This window comes from Polypterus senegalus, chromosome 9, assembly GCF_016835505.1.
Source record: "Polypterus senegalus isolate Bchr_013 chromosome 9, ASM1683550v1, whole genome shotgun sequence".
Classification (NCBI taxonomy): Eukaryota; Metazoa; Chordata; class Cladistia; order Polypteriformes; family Polypteridae; genus Polypterus; species Polypterus senegalus.
In genome coordinates, this window is record NC_053162.1 from 131,893,776 (window position 1) to 131,913,741 (window position 19,966).

General features: G+C 39.3%; 1 protein-coding gene across 1 annotated transcript in view; it reads left to right on the top strand.

The window, feature by feature from the left end:
• Positions 1–14,905: 14,905 nt before the first annotated feature.
• The window catches only part of LOC120534912 (protein STPG3-like), a 39,777-nt gene continuing 34,716 nt past the window's right edge, over positions 14,906–19,966 (top strand). Inside the window, exon 1 of the mRNA XM_039762418.1 lies at positions 14,906–15,369. Coding sequence (XP_039618352.1) covers positions 14,906–15,369 — 464 coding nt within the window. The remainder of the gene's footprint in view (positions 15,370–19,966) is intronic.

A 19,966-nucleotide genomic window follows, 5' to 3' on the forward strand; every position in this document is an offset into this window, starting at 1 on the left:
CAGCAAATCCACCTCTGAATGGCTGAAGAAAAACAAAATGAAGACTTTGGAGTGGCCTAGTCAAAGTCCTGACCTGAATCCAATTGAGATGCTATGGCATGACCTTAAAAGGTGGTTCATGCTAGAAAACCCTCAAATAAAGCTGAATTACAACAATTCTGCAAAGATGAGTGGGCCAAAATTCCTCCAGAGCGCCGTAAAAGACTCATTGCAAGTTATCACAAACGCTTGATTGCAGTTATTGCTGCTAAGGGTGGCCCAACCAGTTATTAGGTTCAGGGGGCAATTACTTTTTCACACAGGGCCATGTAGGTTTGGATTTTTTTTTCAAACTAAATAATAAAAACCATCATTTAAAAACTGCATTTTGTGTTTACTTGTGTTATATTTGACTAATGGTTAAATGTGTTTGATGATCAGAAACATTTTGTGTGACAAACATGCAAAAGAATAAGAAATCAGGAAGGGGGCAAATAGTTTTTCACACCACTGTAAATGTCATCCTGCAGGTCAGGAATCTTCACTCATGGTCCCGGAGAGCTGCAGTGGCTGCAGGATTCATTCAAACCAGTTTTTTTAATTAGAAGACAGTCTTCAAAAATAATTAAACTTGATATATACAGTTACTGTAGTGCTTGGTAGAATTTTCATTCATCCAAGACAAATCCTGATTTGCACAGGAAATTAAATGAACCTTTCTTGTGGTTCTGGTACACTTAACACACTTAACCTCAGAAATAAAAAAAAGTGTCAGAACTGCCCAGTTCTACACAGCTCCTCTTTGCCATACTGATGTCTGCCACCTGTGAACAGCAAAACACTCATTCTTACAGATCAGAGGGCTCTGATGAATTTTTTAAGGTGTGTTGATTCTGCTACGTATGTGATAAATCTCTGCTAGTAAGCCTAAAAAATCGTGTGAATCTCTAGCACATCACTGCCCACACAAACCAGCCTATAATGGATTTTCACCCTCTTTTTGGTTCTTTTAGTGGGCGTTGAAGAGGGAGATCATCTTGATCCAGTAAATGTAAGAAAAATAAAGTGTCTGGTGACATGATGCTGCCAGACAAAAGATGACGAGACATGGTCAAGGAAGAAGATGGGTACCTGCTTATTAAAAAATAAATTATTGGAGTCATAGTGATGGTAAAATGCCAGGCAATATTGTAAGAGTTTGTAAACACAGAAAAACAAAAATAAAACAGCACTAGAACTTAGTGTAATTTTTGTGTGAAGACTTCTCTAAAATTAACATTAACTTACCTATATAATAATATACACTCACCTAAAGGATTATTAGGAACACCATACTAATATGGTGTTTGACCCCCTTTCACCTTCAGAACTGCCTTAATTCTACGTGGCATTGATTCAACAAGGTGCTGAAAGCATTCTTTAGAAATGTTGGCCCATATTGATAGGATAGCCTCTTGCAGTTGATGGAGATTTGTGGGATGCACATCCAAGGCACTAAGCTCCCGTTCCACCACATACCAAAGATGCTCTATTGGGTTGAGATCTGGTGACTGTGGGGGTCATTTTAGTACAGTGAACTCATTGTCATTCTCAAGAAACCAATTTGAAATGATTCGAGCTTTGTGACATGGTGCATTATCCTGCTGGAAGTAGCTATCAGAGGATGGGTACATGTTGGTCATGAAGGGATGGACATGGTCAGAAACAATGCTCAGGTAGCCCGTGGCATTTAAACAATGCCCAATTGGCACTAAGGGGCCTAAAGTGTGCCAAGAAAACATCCCCCACACCATTACACCACCACCACCACCAGCCTGCACAGTGGTAACAAGGCATGATGGATCCATGTTCTCATTCTGTTTACGCCAAATTCGGACTCTACCATTTGAATGTCTCAACAGAAATCGAGACTCATCAGACCAGGCAACATTTTTCCAGTCTTCAACTGTCCGATTTTGGTGAGCTTGTGCAAATTGTAGCCTCTTTTTCCTATTTGTAGTGGAGATGAGTGGTCCCCGGTGGTGTCTTCTGCTGTTGTAGCCCATCCGCCTCAAGGTTGTGCGTGTTGTGGCTTCACAAAAGCTTTGCTGCATACCTCGGTTGTAACGAGTGATTCTTTCAGTCAACGTTGCTCTTCTATCAGCTTGAATCAGTCGGCCCATTCTCCTCTGACCTCTAGCATCAACAAGGCATTTTCGCCCACAGGACTGCCGCATACTGGATGTTTTTCCCTTTTCACACCATTCTTTGTAAACCCTAGAAATGGTTGTGCGTGAAAATCCCAGTAACTGAGCAGATTGTGAAATACTCAGACCGGCCTGTCTGGCACCAACAACCATGCCACGCTCAAAATTGCTTAAATCACCTTTCTTTCCCATTCTGACATTCAGTTTGGAGTTCAGGAGATTGTCTTGACCAGGACCACACCCCTAAATGCATTGAAGCAACTGCCATGTGATTGGTTGATTAGATAATTGCATTAAAGAGAAATTGAACAGGTGTCCCTAATAATCCTTTAGGTGAGTGTACAATACAATACAATACAATTTATTTTTGTATAGCCCAAAATCACACAAGAAGTGCCGCAATGGGCTTTAACAGTCCCTGCCTCTTGACAGCATCCCAGCCTTGACTCTCTAAGAAGACAAGGTAAAACTCTTGTAGGAAAAAATGGAAGAAACCTTGGGAAAGGCAGTTCAAAAAGAGACCCCTTTCCAGGTAGGTTGGGCGTGCAGTGGGTGTCAAAAAGAAAGGGGTCAATACGATACAATACACAGAACAGAACAAATCCTCAATACAGTATAAAAATAAAAATTTTACAGGTATGGAGCAAATTTAAACAGTAGATGATATCACATAATATGATTTGGATTTGTTTAGAGTCCTAGAGACCTCAGCCATCAAGCTGCCTCCCCCATTTGGCCAATCCACAGCTGAAACAGCACTGGGCCAGCCAATCCGATGAAAGGACCCCTCTTTCCCGCGATTCCTGCTATCCTCCATCAGGGATGACTTTACCTAAGGCAGGCAAAACAACTTGGCAGGTGGGCCGTGGCACCAAGTGCCACATATGAGTACCGAGAAGAGAAACAGAACAGGTGAGGATTAGTATCCAATTATAATTATCATGTTACTTTTGTTTTAGTGCTAATAACTATCAACAGAGATAGAGTCTGCACAGTCAAGATATGCTAAACTGAAGTAGTGAGTCTTCAGCTGGGATTTAAAAGCTGAGACCGAAGGGGCATCCCTTATAGTAGCAGGCAGACCCTTCCAAAGTTTAGGGGCCGTGTAACTAAAAGCTTGACCTCCCACTGTTATTTTTTTACTCCTTGGAATCATAAGCAGACCGGCATCTTGAGATCTTTATGTGCACTCTGGTTTGTAAGTTATGATAAGTTCAGACAAGTAAGCCAGACCTTGGCCATTTAATGCTTTATATGTTAAAAGGAGGATTTTGAAATCTGCCCTAAAATTAACCAGGAGCCAGTGTAAGGATTTAAGAACTGGAATTATGTGTTCGTATTTTCTTGTTCTTGTAATATATCTTGCAGCAGCATTTTGGATTAACTGGAGGCTGTATAAAGAACAGTTTGAACATCCAGTGAACACTGCATTGCAGTAGTCAGTCCTACTAGAAATAAATGCATGAATTACTTTCTCAGAATACTGTTTAATTAGAAAGCACCTTAATTTCCCAACATTTTTAAGATGGAAGAAACATGATATGGACAACTTTGTAATAAGCGCTTTAAATGACATGCTAGAGTCAAAGATAACTCCTAGATTGCGGGCTGATTCAGTAAAAGTAAAGGTGATTCCAACTGATTTAAATGAAGAGAAAATATTGTTGTGATCAGCGACATTCCTTCCAACAATTAATATCTCTGTTTTATTTGTGTTTAAAGACAAGTAGTTCTCATCCATCCACTCCTTTAATTCACTAACACAGCTAATTAATGATAACATCGGAGAAACTTCATTTGATTTAAATGAAAGGTATAACTGGGTGTCATCTGCATACGAGAATATCTGTCCATGCTTTACTAATGACTACAGAGACAAGTTCACAAACTGTTGGCATGACAAAAAAAAAATTAATAAAAGGGATGCCTGGACTGTCCTAGGTGGCATCAGATCAATGTGGCATCGGCATCATCTGTCTAAACACAGCAGTATTGATTTAAACATTAAACAAAGTAAAAGGTTTGACATCTGTGCACAGGAAAATAAACTGGCCACTAACGGCCTAATTTAGAAGAACTGGAAATTAGTAAAAAAAAAAGGAGGTAAGAAATCTTGGAGTTAATTTAGATTCAGAACTTCATTTTAAATCTCAAAATAATTATGTTACCAGATCTGCATTTTTTCATTTAAGAAATACAGCTTCTGGTTGGTCCTTTAATACTTTAGAGGATGTAAAAAAGTTGATATGTCTTTTTCTTGAAACATTTAGATTACTGCAATGCACTCCAAGTCTGCCAAGAAAGATCATTGTTTATAAGGCATCAGAATAATCTTGCATTTACAAATAGCTTGAAATATTACACTTTCTATTGTAAGCATAGATCCTGCAATTCTGCTTTGATTGCTGTTTCGAGAATAAAACATAAAAAGTGGTGAGACTACTTTTAGTTTCTATGCTCAAAAAATTTGGAATTATTTACCAAATATCACATCAGCATGACAGAGTAGTTTAAGTCATTTTTAAAACTTACTTTTTTAATCTGTTTTTTCCTAAATTTGTGACTAATTATGTTGTTTGTCTTTTGCAGCACCTTCTGGACCAAATTCCCCAAGGCTGATGGAGGAAGAACAACACTGAAGTCCTGTCCCTGATGACGTCAGCACTGGCTGTCTCTTTTGATTGCAGAACTCAAGAGATTTATTTTTTTTTTTCTCTCTGTTGGAGTTTTCTTTTTTTCTTTTCCCACTATCTGTCCCTTAATATAATTAGTTTGATTATTGTTTGTCTTGTTTATCTACTTATTGCGATTTTGTAAAGCACCTTGAATTATTCTTCATATTGGAATATGTTGTATAAATAAGTTTTGTTTAATGAAATTGAAACAATAACATCTCATTTTTTAGAAATAAATGACTTTGAGGGGACAACAGGCACGGCATAATAACACAAACAGAACATGCAGAGTACACATACTGCACAACATGAATTCATGTCTCTGGGACTACCTGGTAGCAGTGTTAACCACTCTGAAACCAGGTATTTACCCAATAGGCAAAAAATTGAAAATATGACTTTCTACTTGTCTGTTCTTTCCACGTCAGAACCTTTTCATTTCTTTGAAACAGAGGTATCATACTGCTGGAATCTTGTCAATGAAGTCATGGAATTTTTGAGTGTTTTTACTACAGGAGAGGCTTGACCATATTTTTCAGTGTATTTTTCTTTATTGTTTTATCAAATTCATGTGTAACCACATTTTACCACAATGTTATTATTGATTCCTATGGGTGCCATTTTATGAAAATTTTGTTTACAGTCGCTATGTTTTAAGTATATATGGATTGTCAGCAGTGTGCGGTGTGTGACGTAATAAACTTGACAGTGTTAAGGTCAGTGCCATGCCCTTCCAAGTAATACAAGATTTCAGAGAGGAACTACAAAATGTGTTGTTTGTGATATATGGATGCAATTTCCAGATAAATATTTTATTGCTTCAATAGTTTCAGTTTTTAGGCTGGATGAACAATAGGATTGTCCTACTGGTTACAGCCTTGACTACAGACTAACTTACATATCATATTTTTTATGTGTCTTATTAAACCTCAGCCATAAACTCCAAGTGAAATAAATTAAACATAACTTTTACAAAATATACAGTAGGTTTTTCAAATGTACAGTAGCTTTTTTGGGTAGTCCTCTTCAATAGTAGATAAAGATGAAGATGCCAGCTTAATGTCTTTTTCTTGATGTGTTCCCGGTTTTTTTCTTTCTGATTATCTTTAATGGTGGAAATGTTATTAGACTTTTGCATTTCTGACCTGGCTTGCACTGCATAAGCCTTGACTGACAAAAGCTTAGAATGGAAGGTCAAATATATGACTAGAAAAAAAAAGAAGAAGACAGTCCTTATTTTAATGGTAAGAATAAAGGGCTGTGGCCTTCAAAACCCATTACTAAACTGGGGGGTTGAAGTTGCACATACACACATACTTGTAGGTGTAACAATAGAAAACTGCAGGTTAAATAAAATCGAAAACAGGATTGCAGCATTGAGCAGAAATACAATTTCACATAAAAGCACAACATTTTCTATTGCACTATGGTGGTTGAAAATGTGGAAAAATGTATTAGTCCGTTAGATTACTTACAGAAGTGTATCACTTAATTTTCACAGTATTTGGTGGAACTGTGCTGCACTGTCCCTTAATTCATAAATGTCACTGGGAGAAATATAAGGTAAAAGATTCAATAGCCAAAAACGGACTAAACATCAGGAGATTCTTTTAACATTACAGCAAACTCCAAACCCGTCACAGCAATAGGAGGTGTGGCTAAAGAGAAATAGCACATGAAAGGTGTGGCCATTGAAATGACGTGCCCATATCTAAAGGCAATGCCATCATTTTTCTTTTGCACCATTTATTTTTAAGTAACACTTTGCATGATCCCTGCCAATGGCTATGATCATTATATTTGACCTTTTAAGCCATTTAAGTTATTTACTTATTGTTTCATGTGTTCAGTAATTTATTTTTAATGCTAATTTAACATATGTTACGTAATAGGTGTAGTTATTAAAATTAAAAAAAGGTGCAATGTTGTCTTGCAACATTACTGTCTGGATTCTTTTGCTTAAACAACATCTTTCTTTCTAGCCTTTCCTAATTCTTCAGTACTCTTTGTGCTTTAAAATTGTACAGCCCCTAGCAATTTTTGGTCTTGTTGCAGTATTTGTTGTGCAACTTTCACCCAATTGTTGTAGGCATGGATGGAGCTATATTTGGGAAACCTTTGTTTCACTGTATCATTCCAAACAGAATGTTATGGGAAATGTTCGCTATAACAGTATGGATTGCTGTTCTGGAGTTTTAATCTTCTCTGAAGCTTTGGTTTAGATTTCAAATTTTATTGATTTTCATTATTCTGATCATTTTATCTGTAAAATTTGGAGTTAAGTCACGGATTATTTATTACATATTCATGATATGTTTCTTTAATTATTTTCTACTTTATAATATTAGTTATATCACTAGCACATGGTATTCTGGTTAATTATTGGCATTAATTATTGTTTCCCTTTGAAAACTGTTAGTTAGTACTATGACTTTGGACGGTTAAACTATGTTGCTTTTAAATTAGCATATTATTTACTTACTGTCCAGGATAAAATTAACTACTGACATTCTTGAGGAATGCATTTTGTGATTAAGCTTTTGTAACTCCACAGTAGAGGCTAGGCAGTCATTGTATGCCAGTGCTTTTAGGTGGAAATTTAAAACCACCTTCTTTAACTATGGACTCACTGGGACTCCCCACTGCCTCCTTACTAGGCCCTACTATCCCGTCGCATGGTTTCTGTTTTCAGTGCTATGCTGATGATACACAACCGTAACTGTCATTCCTACCAGTGGATCATGTGGCATTAGCCATAATTTCTTTATGTAACCTGTCATGAAAGAACACCATCTATAGCTCCACCTGGCAAAGATGGATTTCTTGTTGTCTGAGTTTGTCCATCTGTTCAGCAACCCATCTCGGTTCAGTTTGGTTCATTATCACTAACATCTGCCAAGTCAGTAGGGTGGATGACCCGCTATTTTTCAAGGACCATGTTGCGACAGTCTCTCAGTCTTGTATATTTCCTCTGTACAATATCCTCAAGATCAGATCATATTTAACAGAGTATACTGCACAGCTCCTGGTCCAGGCTTTAGTCTTGTCATGCCTGGACTATTGCAAATGACTGCTGATGTGAGAACAGTTATGTGTCACCAAGCCACTGCAGATAAATGAAAATGCAGTGGCATGTCTGGTGTTCAACCAGCTGAGGTTTTTACATGTTAAACCTCTATTCAGATCACTACATTGGCTTCCTGTTATGCTCCTAGTTGTAAGAGATCAATTTAGCAGTAAAAGATCTGTTAAGGAGGAGGTGAAGTGCATCAGGTAAAGTAAAGGGGAATTAAAATATATAGACAGTGAAATAGTGGAGGCTCTAAATAAGTATTTTTCATTAGGTATTTACAAGGGAGAAAGTAGATAACCTCCTAGTAGTAAATGGAATTACTTAGGACATACTGATTGATTTGGAAATTGTAGAGGGAGAAGTACTGCTCAGATTAAATAGGCTGAAATCAAACACATCACCAGGACCAGATAACATTTACCCTCATGTTCTTAAAGTTAAGTTTGAAGATGATACCAAGATTGATAGATTGGCAGAAAACCTGGAATCCTTTAAATCACTACAAAAGGACTTGGGCAGCATACAGGCTTGGGCAGATTTGTGGCAGATGAAGTTTAAAGTCAGTAAATGTAAAGCATTACACATAGCAAATAAAAATGTTAGGTTTGAATACACAATGGGAGGTCTGAAAATTGAGAGGAAAATTTATCAAAAGGATTTAGGATTTGTAGTGAACTCTATGCTATTATCTTCCAGACAGTGTTCAGAAGCTAATAGGAATCCTAACAGAATGTTAGAGTATATCGCACGGTGTATGGAATGAGTCCAAGGAAGGTATGCTCAAGCTTTATAATGCACCGGTGAGGCTTCATCTGTTGTACTGTGTGCAATCTTGGTCTACATGCTATAAAGAGGACAAAATAGCATTCGAAAGGGTCCAGAGAAGAGCACCTAGGCTCATCCCAGGGCTACAGGGGATGAATTAATTATGAAGAAAGATTAAAAGAGCTGAGCCTTTTCAGTTTAAGTAAAAGAAGATTAACAGGTCACATGATTGAAGTGTTAAAAAAATTCCGAACGGAATTATACAGTGGATCGAGACTGTTATTTTAAAATGAGTTCATCAAGAACACAGAGACACAGTTGGAAACTTGTTAAGGGTAAATTTTGCACAGACATTACAAAGTTTTTCTTTAGAAAGAAAACCATATATTCTTGTAATAAGCTACCAAATAGCATGGTAGGCAGTAGGACTTAAATGACTTTCAAAACTTGGCTTGATGTTATTTTAGAAGAATTAAGTGGATAGGATTGGCAAGCTTTGTTGGGCAGAATGATGCTGTTGTGATGTAAGATTTTGCATATAACTTGATAAATGTTTTGTATGTCTTTATTTATAATTTAGGCAAAGCAATGTAATTTAGTGTTACTTTGGTGAGAGGCATTCGTGTTTGTTCGCCAACTCCCCCCAACCCCACAACCCCCACCCCCACAACCCAACCCAACCCGCTTACAACTAAGTATCTTTGAATTTTTTAACAGAGTTGAGGGAGGATGAGTATTTCTCTGCTAAAGTCTTTCAACCCCCAACAAGGAAGCCAGGATGTTTAACATATGGTTTGGGGGCAGGTGTTAAGATGTTCTATTTTCCCCATTGGTCTGAGGTATGGCTGTTTGGAAGTGGCTTGTCTCAGAGGCCTTTAAGTACCATGATGTCCTATTGGCTGTAGGGGTTGGACAGAAAACCCATAAATTTGCTTGCTTTATCTCACTCTCTCTCTCTCTTACTACAACATATGATGAAGAAGCATCTCTGTTACTAACATCTGATGAAGAAGACAACACAATGGAGAGCACAGCTTGGAGCCATATTGAACTGACAAGTTGGCTGAAAGCTGAGCACCAATGATGCGTTAACTAGAGATATTTTAAGTAACTACAAGTCTGTGTGCCACCTGAATTACATATCACCATTTAATCAGGTTGTATGGTTGCCAATATTCAAATGTACTTTGCATTTTGTTACCATTTATGAATATTATCAGGAATACATTATTTTATGTGTAACTTAACTCCTGCTTGTCTTTTTACTACATCTAATTGCCTGAGGCTATAGATATGGAAGGGAAGGTGGGGATAAATTATATACAATAACACCTTATAAACAGTGGTAAGTCTGTGAGATTAGGTATTCTAAGGCTACATATTAATAATAAAATAGGGGAAAGTAGAGCAATATATATATATATATATATATATATATATATATATATATATATATATATAAACTGCTCAAAAATTAAAGGAACACTTTGAAAACACATCAGATCTCAATGGGAAAAAGAAATCCTCCTGGATATCTATACTGATATAGACTGGGTAATGTGTTAGGAACGAAAGGATGCCACATCGTTTGATGGAAATGAAAATGATCAACCTGCAGAGCCCTGAATTCAAAGACGCCCCAAAAATCAGAGTGAAAAATTATGTGGCAGGCTAGTCCATTTTGCCAAAATTTAATTGCAGCAACTCAAAATTGTACGCAGCACTTTGTATGGCCCCTGTGTTCTTGTATACATGCCTGACAACATCAGTGCATGCTTCTAATGAGATGACAGATGGTGTTGTGGGGGATCTCCTCCCAGATCTGGACCAGGGCATCACTGAGCTCCTGGACAGTCTGAGGTGCAACCTGGTGGCATTGGATGGACCAAAACATAATGTCCCAGAGGTGTTCTATTGGATTTAGGTCAGGAAAGTGTGGTGGCCAGTCAATGGTATCAATTCCTTCATCCTCCAGGAACTGCCTGCATACTCTCACCACATGAGGCCAGGAATTGTCGTGCACCAGGAGCCACTGTACCAGCATAGGGTCTGACAATGGGTCCAAGGATTTCATCCTGATACCTAATGGCAGCCAAGGTGTCTTTGTCAAGCCTGTAGCGGTCTGTGTGACCCTCCATGGATATGCCTCCCCAGACAATCATTAACCCACCACCAAACTGCTCATGCTGAATGATGTTACAGGCAGCATAATGTTCTCCATGGCTTCTCCAGACCCTTTCACTTCTGTCACGTGCTCAGGGTGAACCTGCTCTCATCTGTAAAAAGCACAGGGCACCAGTGGTGCATCTGCCAATTCTGGTATTCTATGGCGAATGCCAATCGAGCTGCATGCTGCTGGGCAGTGAGCTCAGGGCCCATTAGAGGACATGGGGCCCTTGGTCACCCTCATGAAGTCTTTCTGGTTGTTTGGTCAGAGACATTCACACCAGTGGCCTGCTGGAGGTCATTTTGTAGGGCTCTGGCAGTGCTCATCCTGTTCCTCCTTGCCCAAAGGAGCAGATACTGGTCCTGCTGATGGGTTATGGACCTTCTATGGCCCTCTCCATCTCTCCTAGAGTAACTGCTTGTCTCCTAGAATCTCCTCCATGCCCTTGAGACTGTGCAGGAGACACAGCAAACCTTCTGGCAATGACACGTATTGATGTGCCATCCTGGAGAAGTTGGACTACCTGTGCAACCTCTGTAGGGTCCAGGTATCGCCTCATGCTGCCAGTAGTGACACTGACTGTAGCCAAATGCAAAACTAGTGAAGAAACAGTCAGAAAAGATGAGGAGGGAAAAATGTCAGTGGCCTCCACCTGTTAAACCATTCCTGTTTTGGGGCCATCTCATTTTTGCCCCTCTAGTGCATCTGTTGTTAATTTCATTAACACCACAGCAGCTGAACCTGATTAACAACACCCTCTGCTACTTAACTGACCAGATTAATATCCCATAAGTTTCATTGACTTTATGCTATACTCTGATTAAAAAGTGTTCCTTTAATTCTTTTGAGCAGTATATATATATATATATGTATATATATATATGTGTATATATATATATATATATATATATATATATATATATATATATATATATATATATATATATATATATATATATATACACTACCAAGATAAAACAGATGCTATTCTTGTCTAGGTTGTTCTAATGTTCTTGACCACTCAGGTCTACTGATGAACAACATCTGGTGATGGCACCTTTACAGTGTATTAAACTTTAGTCCAGGCTCTTTCATGCATAGCTCCTAGCTGATGGAACAAGCTATCATTCATAATTCTGACTACATCAATCCCTTATTTGGCATTTGAAGGCTTTCTTGTTTGGTGAATTTCTGACATTAACTGTTAAGTTTTTGTAATCTCTGTAATTAGCTTGTATTTTGTTCTGAGCTCTTCACTTTTGATAAACAATCCCCTGTTTGGTGGACTCTAGCATCCAGGAGAAGCATCTGAAGTGCTCTTCAAGTGCTTTGTCTGCATTCCTCCTGCTGCTGCTGCCACTGCCACTGCTGCTTGCAGAGCTTCTTTTATACCAGCTTCCTGGTAACAGAGACTGTCATTCCTGTTTTACACATTTTCCCTATGTATGTAAAGATTGGTTGGTATTAATGAATGTCAGTAAGTATTTTTTACTACATATCCTCAGCAAGAGTGACTCATTGTGCATTAAAAAAGTTGGCAATTGGTTTGCGTCCTTTCAATCTGTTTAATTGCGCACTCTGCTTTTTTCGTTTTTATTTGTTTTATAATGCATGCATTAATTTATCATGCATTCTACATACAGCTGGCTTTCAAAAAGCTAAGGCTTATAGTGAAAATACAATGTAGTGTAATCAGTTCACTTCAGATTTATTGTTATGTGTACAAAATCTAATGAAATTGTTATATGCTGCTTTCACAACACCTCCACTTGGTGTGAATCACACTTTTCAGGGTATTTAAAATAACAACACAGAATAAAATGGGTGAAAAGAGAGAAATAGAATTGCAGATGCCAAAGTAGGATTATAAGCAGAATAAAGCTTGATGCTGAGGGCTTGTTGAGTTGTCATAACTCCACTGATGATGGCCATTGTGAGCAGACAAGCGAACAAGAAATATATTCTTACCTCAAGAGAAATGGTATTAAGAATCCATGCTAAAACAAATTATTCCTTATTTCCTTTCATTATCACAAGGATGCCTCATAAATGCAGAAGGCATATTTTCTTAAATCAAAAGCTTTGCTACCTTAAAGTGGGCATACTTGGCAACTTTTAAGGCTTTTCTGTTCAACTATTGATCCATGTATTCGTTATTCTCATTTGTAAGATCCAAAAGCAGACAAGATCTTTTTAAAATTTATAAAAATGCTTAGCTTTAGAACACAATTTCATGTGGAAAATATTATATATAATAAATGTAAGGAGATAAACTTAAGTTGAACTTATCCTTTAAGTGTGCGTAAAAGCCTTGTGCCAGATTACACAGATGAGGGATGCTGCCAGTGTTTTTGTTAGATGGATTTTAAGTGGAGAGAAGTGGACTGAAAAATATAGAAACATAAGTGGGCAAAATATCAAAAACATTTTAAAGGTCAAGCAAGGATCAATAAAATATAATAATAGGATGACATGAACAAATTCAAAATCATAAGGGTAAGCAGAAACTTCTACAACTTTCACCAAAGCAAAACAAGAATTAGAATAAGTTATGGAATTTCATACTTGAGTCAGTTTAAGTAGTAAAGTTTAAGTAAGTAGAACTTGAATGGTCATCAGGTGTTTGCCAGTCAGTTGCCTTTGCCTGTTGTCACGCACAAGCTCTTGGGGAACAGCTAATCGACCCGGTATGCTTCGGAAAGGTCCCCATGGGGGACAACGACAGTGTATTAACATGTCTTTCTTTCCTTCCTTAGAAGGACAGAGGCGACAAAGCCGTAAACGCCCAGACTGTTATGAGAAAAGCACACTTTCGGGTCTACGTATTCCCTCTGATGACCCAAGATGATGTCACAGATCCCAGAATCCATCACACCTATCCCAACATACCTCACTTCAATATCCGGTCCGCCCACATAAAATGTCCGTCTTCCCTCCCTTCAGTGTCTTTTGAGTTTTGTAAAGAACGACTGACAAAATTCTTTTATTGCTGTATATGGGGCTAAAAACCCCAAACCTTGAACTGTTTTCTTGTCTTAATTACACTGGTAAAGATAGCTGAACAGCATGAATGGAAGGCGTAACAGATGTTCACACCATGATTGCTTTCTTTAACATTATCAACTGACATTTGTAAAATCTGTGATGGTCAGTCTGAGCTGTATAAGTTATCAAAGATTTGATCAATGTGTTGATTCCCTGAGTGAGGTGAAGTCCAGTTGGTCAGTTGTTCTGGCATAGTGGTATGGCAGTCCAAATGGTCAGTTCCATAAATGTGAAACCATAATTATTACTCAGAACAATGTGAGAATTCAGGTGGCTTTGGTGTTGACTGGCTTTACTAAGTGAAAGGTTAGGAGGGGGAGCAGTTAGTTTGTGATTTTTTAATCTCTATTGGCTTATTATAATTAAGTTGTGCTTAGCACCACAACCTTTTGATAGCTCAACTGGTCAAGTAGTCAGTCAGAGCAATTTGTCAGTAGTGAGAGTCTATATGGTCACTCTAAGAGATACTTGTTAAGTCGGAAAATTGAGAGAATTTCTGCTATGATGGAGTGTGGAACATTTTGTTTCCCCCCTTGATTACTCAGTCAGAGGACACTAGTGGCACTGAAGCTTATTTTTTTTTTTCCTGTAGTTATGCAGCAGTCAAATAGAACAGTGTGGTGATCAGCTGATCTGTTCAGCTTTTAACCTTGCCAATTAGAGAACAATGGAGTGGAGATCTAGGTTAAACAGTTACACACAACACAAAGGCCAGTTTTTCGGCCTGACACTCTTGTAAGCCCTGCCCTTTGCTCCAGGAGTGTATGAATGGCCTTAATGATCAATCTTCAAAACATGACAGCCCAGCTATTAAAGGTAGGACTCCATGGAGAAGAAACTGCAGATATTTTTGTAACTTAATCCAGCCTTCTGGCAGCCTGTCATGGCAACAAAATGACAACACTTGATTGAATAGTTGAAAGTTTGCAACTCAGCTTTGCACACACAAGAAAGACAATCATAGCACAAGATTCTGGTCAGTAAATGAGGTCAGTGTGTGAGCAGTACAGGCAACATGGAGGTAGCTGGGCCTGAGGATCAGGAAAGCCTCACTCCAGATTCCCCATTACTGATTGCTGATCTTAAAGAAGAACCACCTTCAGTGACTGTCAGTTTTCAAGTCAAGGATGACACTGCATTGGAAACTGCATCTGAAGAGCTGCTTGCAGAGGGAACCTTGCATTTTGATGACCCACTTCAAAAGGACCAATTGAACCCTCCCTCATTAGAGGAAACTAAACACAAAGAGGTTGATTCCCATCATGCTCCTGCTACAGAACTTTCCATCCATGCTCCTTCTTCAGATCTCTCTTCTCAGCCTGTGTTACCAAAGTCTTCTGTGATGCTGAAAAACAGAATTTCTAAGAAGGAGCTGGCAGAAAGAAGCAGCTGGTCCACTCTCAGAACAGGGGATACAACAAAGTCCCACTTGTCTCTGCCTGCTCTTGTCACCATAAAGAGGATTGCTTTGTGGAACAGGTGAGTTATCTGGCATGGACTGTAAAATGGTGGTCTGCTAGAAAGAGGTTGCAAAGGATAAGGGTACTAGCAAAGCTTGGGCAACTAAGGATGGTGTGCTATGCACAGTATGTGCACATGGATGCCAGAAGGAAAATCTGCAAGATAGAAGTGCAGGAATGAATGAGTTTCAGTTTAGCAGGAAGTGTACAATATCCTCAAAGGATGTTAGAGGACAGGTGGCTCTGCGAATATTAGTGACATGTGATCCTTTTCTTAGGAAGTAAATGACATCATAATGGATTGCCTGGAGGATAGGACATTCTCTGATTAACAGATGGCAATATATGCTCGATAGATAGATAGATAGATAGATAGATAGATAGATAGATAGATAGATAGATAGATAGATAGATAGATAGATAGATAGATAGATAGATAGATAGATAGATAGATAGATAGATAGATAGATAGATAGATAGGCCTCTCTTGAAATAATATTCACAGGCAGCACACCACAGAGTAAAAATTACCCTGGCCATCACAGAGATGTACCTGAAGCAGTGCACCACCTCTGCATCCACTGCCTGAACAGTGACTGAACAAAGAGGGTCTTTGCTCTTGCAAAAGTCTATAGTAAGTTCCTTACATGACTGCCAGCTTTGCCTAGACTGGAATAAGCCTTGTTGTGCTGATAGATAATTGAATCTTTTACTACAATTATTGCCCAGTAATCACACTGCAGTAGGTCCAGGTAGTCTTTCACAAATGGACTCATATAGTTCAGGACCAGCTTTTTGAAGGTCTTCATGATTTGGGACTTAATGTCTCTGGTATATATAATCACTAGCAAAATACCCGCGCTTCGCAGCGGAGAAGTAGTGTGTTAAAGAAGTTATGAAAAAGAAAACGAAACATTTAAAAAATAACATAACCTGATTGTCAATGTAATTGTTTTGTGACTGTTATGAGTGTTGCTGTCATCAAGGATTTGATTATCATTATTTCTTTCAATCAGGTTCGTATTTGGAGGATGTGTTGTGTTCAAGTTACATTGTGTGTTTGTCAACCATTGTAAAGATAACAGGTTTCATTCATCGAAGTGTTCACTACCCAAATCGCTAAAGGCAAGGAGCCACGTATTTTGAACGAAAAGGGAAAAGACAGCGAAGGAGCGGAAAAGTGAGAAGGAAAACTGTTTAAATAAAGAGCTGGGAAGGTGAATGGAAAGAAGCAGCCAGCGGTAAAGCAAGGAAGACTCCATAATAAGGACGGTTAGATGCATGTAGAAGGTGTAACAATAGGATTGTTAAGCCTTAAGATAATGTTCCCGCACGGAGGATTTAGAGAGACGCATCGGGAGAAGTATAGGATAGGGAACCCCATGTGACTGTTCTGCTGTTCTCCTTCGACAGTTCTGTGGCTCTGCATATTTGTATGCACCACTCTAAACTTGCATCACTGGTTCCGCACACAATTTGTTCACGTATAAGGGAACTTTTAATCTCCACGAAATTGCATGTGCCTGCTAACACTCTTAGATCTGTGACATAGTTGTCTATATTTTCTCCCCTTGCCTGATTTCTTGAAAAAAATCTGTACCTCTCTACAGTTTCGTTTATTTTCGGGTTGTAATGTTCATCAAATCTACGTATCATCAAGCTCATGGTTAACTCATCAGGTCTTACATCACCGGTCAGCGCCTGACACAATTCTCTGACGCTCTCTCCAATAAAATAACGGAATAATCTGACCTTAGTGTTTTCCTCTGCCTCTGGCATTGCAAGTTTTATAAATAATCTGAACTTCCATGTTCTCCATGACTTCGCCAGGTCTTTAGCATCGAGGCTTAATGTCAGCAGCGGTCTCAGACCCTCCATTTTCCTTTCATGTTAACGTCTCTGCGTCCTGAACTTTTAACAGCAAACTGGCGTGACTTTCGGCGCAGTTCTGTCACCTACACTGCCACCATGTTTCTCTCTTGAGATTATTAAAAGGCACAGACTCACGCTTCCAGTTTATGTCTGTTTATTTCACAGTAGTTAAAGCCAGAACAAAGTCAGTTCACATGAGCTGCTCGGAGTACATGCATCGAAGCTTCTCAGCTGTGCTTGTGCTATCTCGTGCGATCTATCTTGCGAATATCATATTCGTGTTAGGCATGACAAACGCCAGCGGCAGCGTGTCTATGAACCTAATTTAAAGTTAAGCTTTATACCCTGCTTGCACTTATGAATATGCTTGTATGCATGCGCCACTCGCTTCATATTCTTTTGCTGTCTTCTCAATTGTGTAATGAGTTTTTTGTTCAGTGCTCTTTGGAGCTCTTCCTTGTTCTCTGTGTACTGCGTTCACAGTCAGTTCACGTGAGCCAGTCGGAGTACATGCATCGAAGGTTCTCAGCTGTGCTTGTGCTATCTCATGCGATTTTGCGATGTCCACCGCTTTATTTAATGTTAGCACTTAAAAGTTTCTCTTGCACTTTCCCTGAGTTTGCGCCAAACACTACTCCATCCATGACTATCTCATCTTCGTTTGCATAAGCACAGTCCTTCACCCACAAATATTTACCGGCAGTATGTCTATTGGATTGCTGCCGATGGATGGCCTTATATGGGCAGGCACTCAATTACATGGGAGGCGTGATGAAGCGGTACGCAACTCCGCCTCACACGGCAACCAAGCTGCAGGCTATGGCCGTATATATGTACGAAAGAAGGTTCCAGTTATGACTGTTACGCATAGAATTTTGAAATGAAACCTGCCTAACTTTTGTAAGTAAGCTGTAAGGAATGAGCCTGCCAAATTTCAGCCTTCTACCTACACAGGAAGTTGGAGAATTAGTGATGAGTGAGTGAGTGAGTGAGTGAGTGAGTGAGTGAGTGAGTGACTTGAGTGACTGAGTTTGTCAGTGAGGGCTTTGCCTTTTATTAGTATATATAACAAAACTGAGAAATCACATGTATTCACAGCCTTTGCTCAATACTTTGTCGATGCACCTTTGCCAGTACTTACAGCCTCAAGTCTTCTTGAATATGATGCCACAAGCTTGGCACACCTATCCTTGGCCAGTTTCACCCATTCCTCTTTGCAGCACCTCTCAAGCTCCATCAGTTTGGATGGGAAGCATTGGTGAACAGCCATTTTAAGATCTCTCCAGAAATGTTCAATCGGATTCAAGTCTGGGCTCTGGCTGGGCCACTCAAGGACATTCACAGAGTTGTCCTGAAGCCACTCCTTTGATATCTGGGCTGTCCTGCTGAAAGATGAACCATCGCCCCAGTCTGAGGTCAAGAGCGCTCTGGAGCAGGTTTTCATCCAGGATGTCTCTGTACATCGTTGCAGTCATCTTTCCCTTTATCCTGACTAGTATCCCAGTTCCTACTACTGAAAAACATCCCCACAGCATGATGCTGCCACCACCATGCTTCACTGTAGGGATTGTATTGGCCTAGTGATGAACGCTGCCTGGTTTCCTCCAAACGTGATGCCTGGCATTCACACCAATGAGTTCAATCTTTGTCTCATCAGACCAGAAAATTTTGTTTCTCATGGTCTGAGAGTCCTTCAGGTGCCTTTTGGCAAACTCCATGAGGGCTGCCATGTGCCTTTTACTAAGGAGTGGCTTCCGTCTGGATTGCTGCAGAGATGGTTGTCCTTCTGGAAGGTTCTCCTCTCTCCACAGAGGACCTCTGGAGCTCTGACAGAGTGACCATCAGGTTCTTGGTCACCTCCCTGACTAAGGCCCTTCTCCCCCGATCGCTCAGTTTAGATGGCAGGCCAGCTCTAGGAAGAGTCCTGGTGGTTTCGAACTTCATCCACTTACGGATGATGGAGGTCACTGTGCTCATTGGGACCTTCAAAGCAGCAGAAATTTGTCTGTAACCTTCCCCAGATTTGTTCCTCGAGACAATCCAGTCTCGGAGGTATACAGACAATTCCTTTGACTTCATGCTTGGTTTGTGCTCTGACATGAACTGTCAACTGTGAGACCTTAAATAGACAGGTGTGTGCCTTTCCAAATCATGTCCAATCAACTGAATTTACCACAGGTGGACTCCAATTAAGCTGCAGAAACATCTCAAGGATGATCAGGGGAAACAGGATGTACCTGAGCTCAATTTTGAGCTTCATGGCAAAGGCTGTGAATACTTATGTACACGTGCCTTCTCAATTTTTTTATTTTTGATAAATTTGCAAAAATCTCAAGTAAAGTTTTTTCACATTGTCATTATGGGGTGTTGTGTGTAGAATTCTGAGGAAAAAACTGAATTTAATCCGTTTTGGAATAAGGCTGTAACATAACAAAATGTGGAAAAAGTGATGCGCTGTGAATACTTTCCGGATGCACTGTATACTCTACAGAGCAACTTTATCACTAGATTTGAATGCTCTATTCTTCTCATTCAGGAGACTTTTCAGCCTACAGTGTTCACTTCCTTACTATTTTTCCATGGTGCTGTTTTTGGTGCTATTTACTTTTATTTATTACTTTTGTGTGATGTGTTTTGAACTATTGTGCTATTGTTGTGCATTTGTTGAATTTCTGGGTTATTTTTCTATTTTCTTTATTTTTTGTCATTAACATGTCACACACCCTCAAAATCCAAGTGCCCAC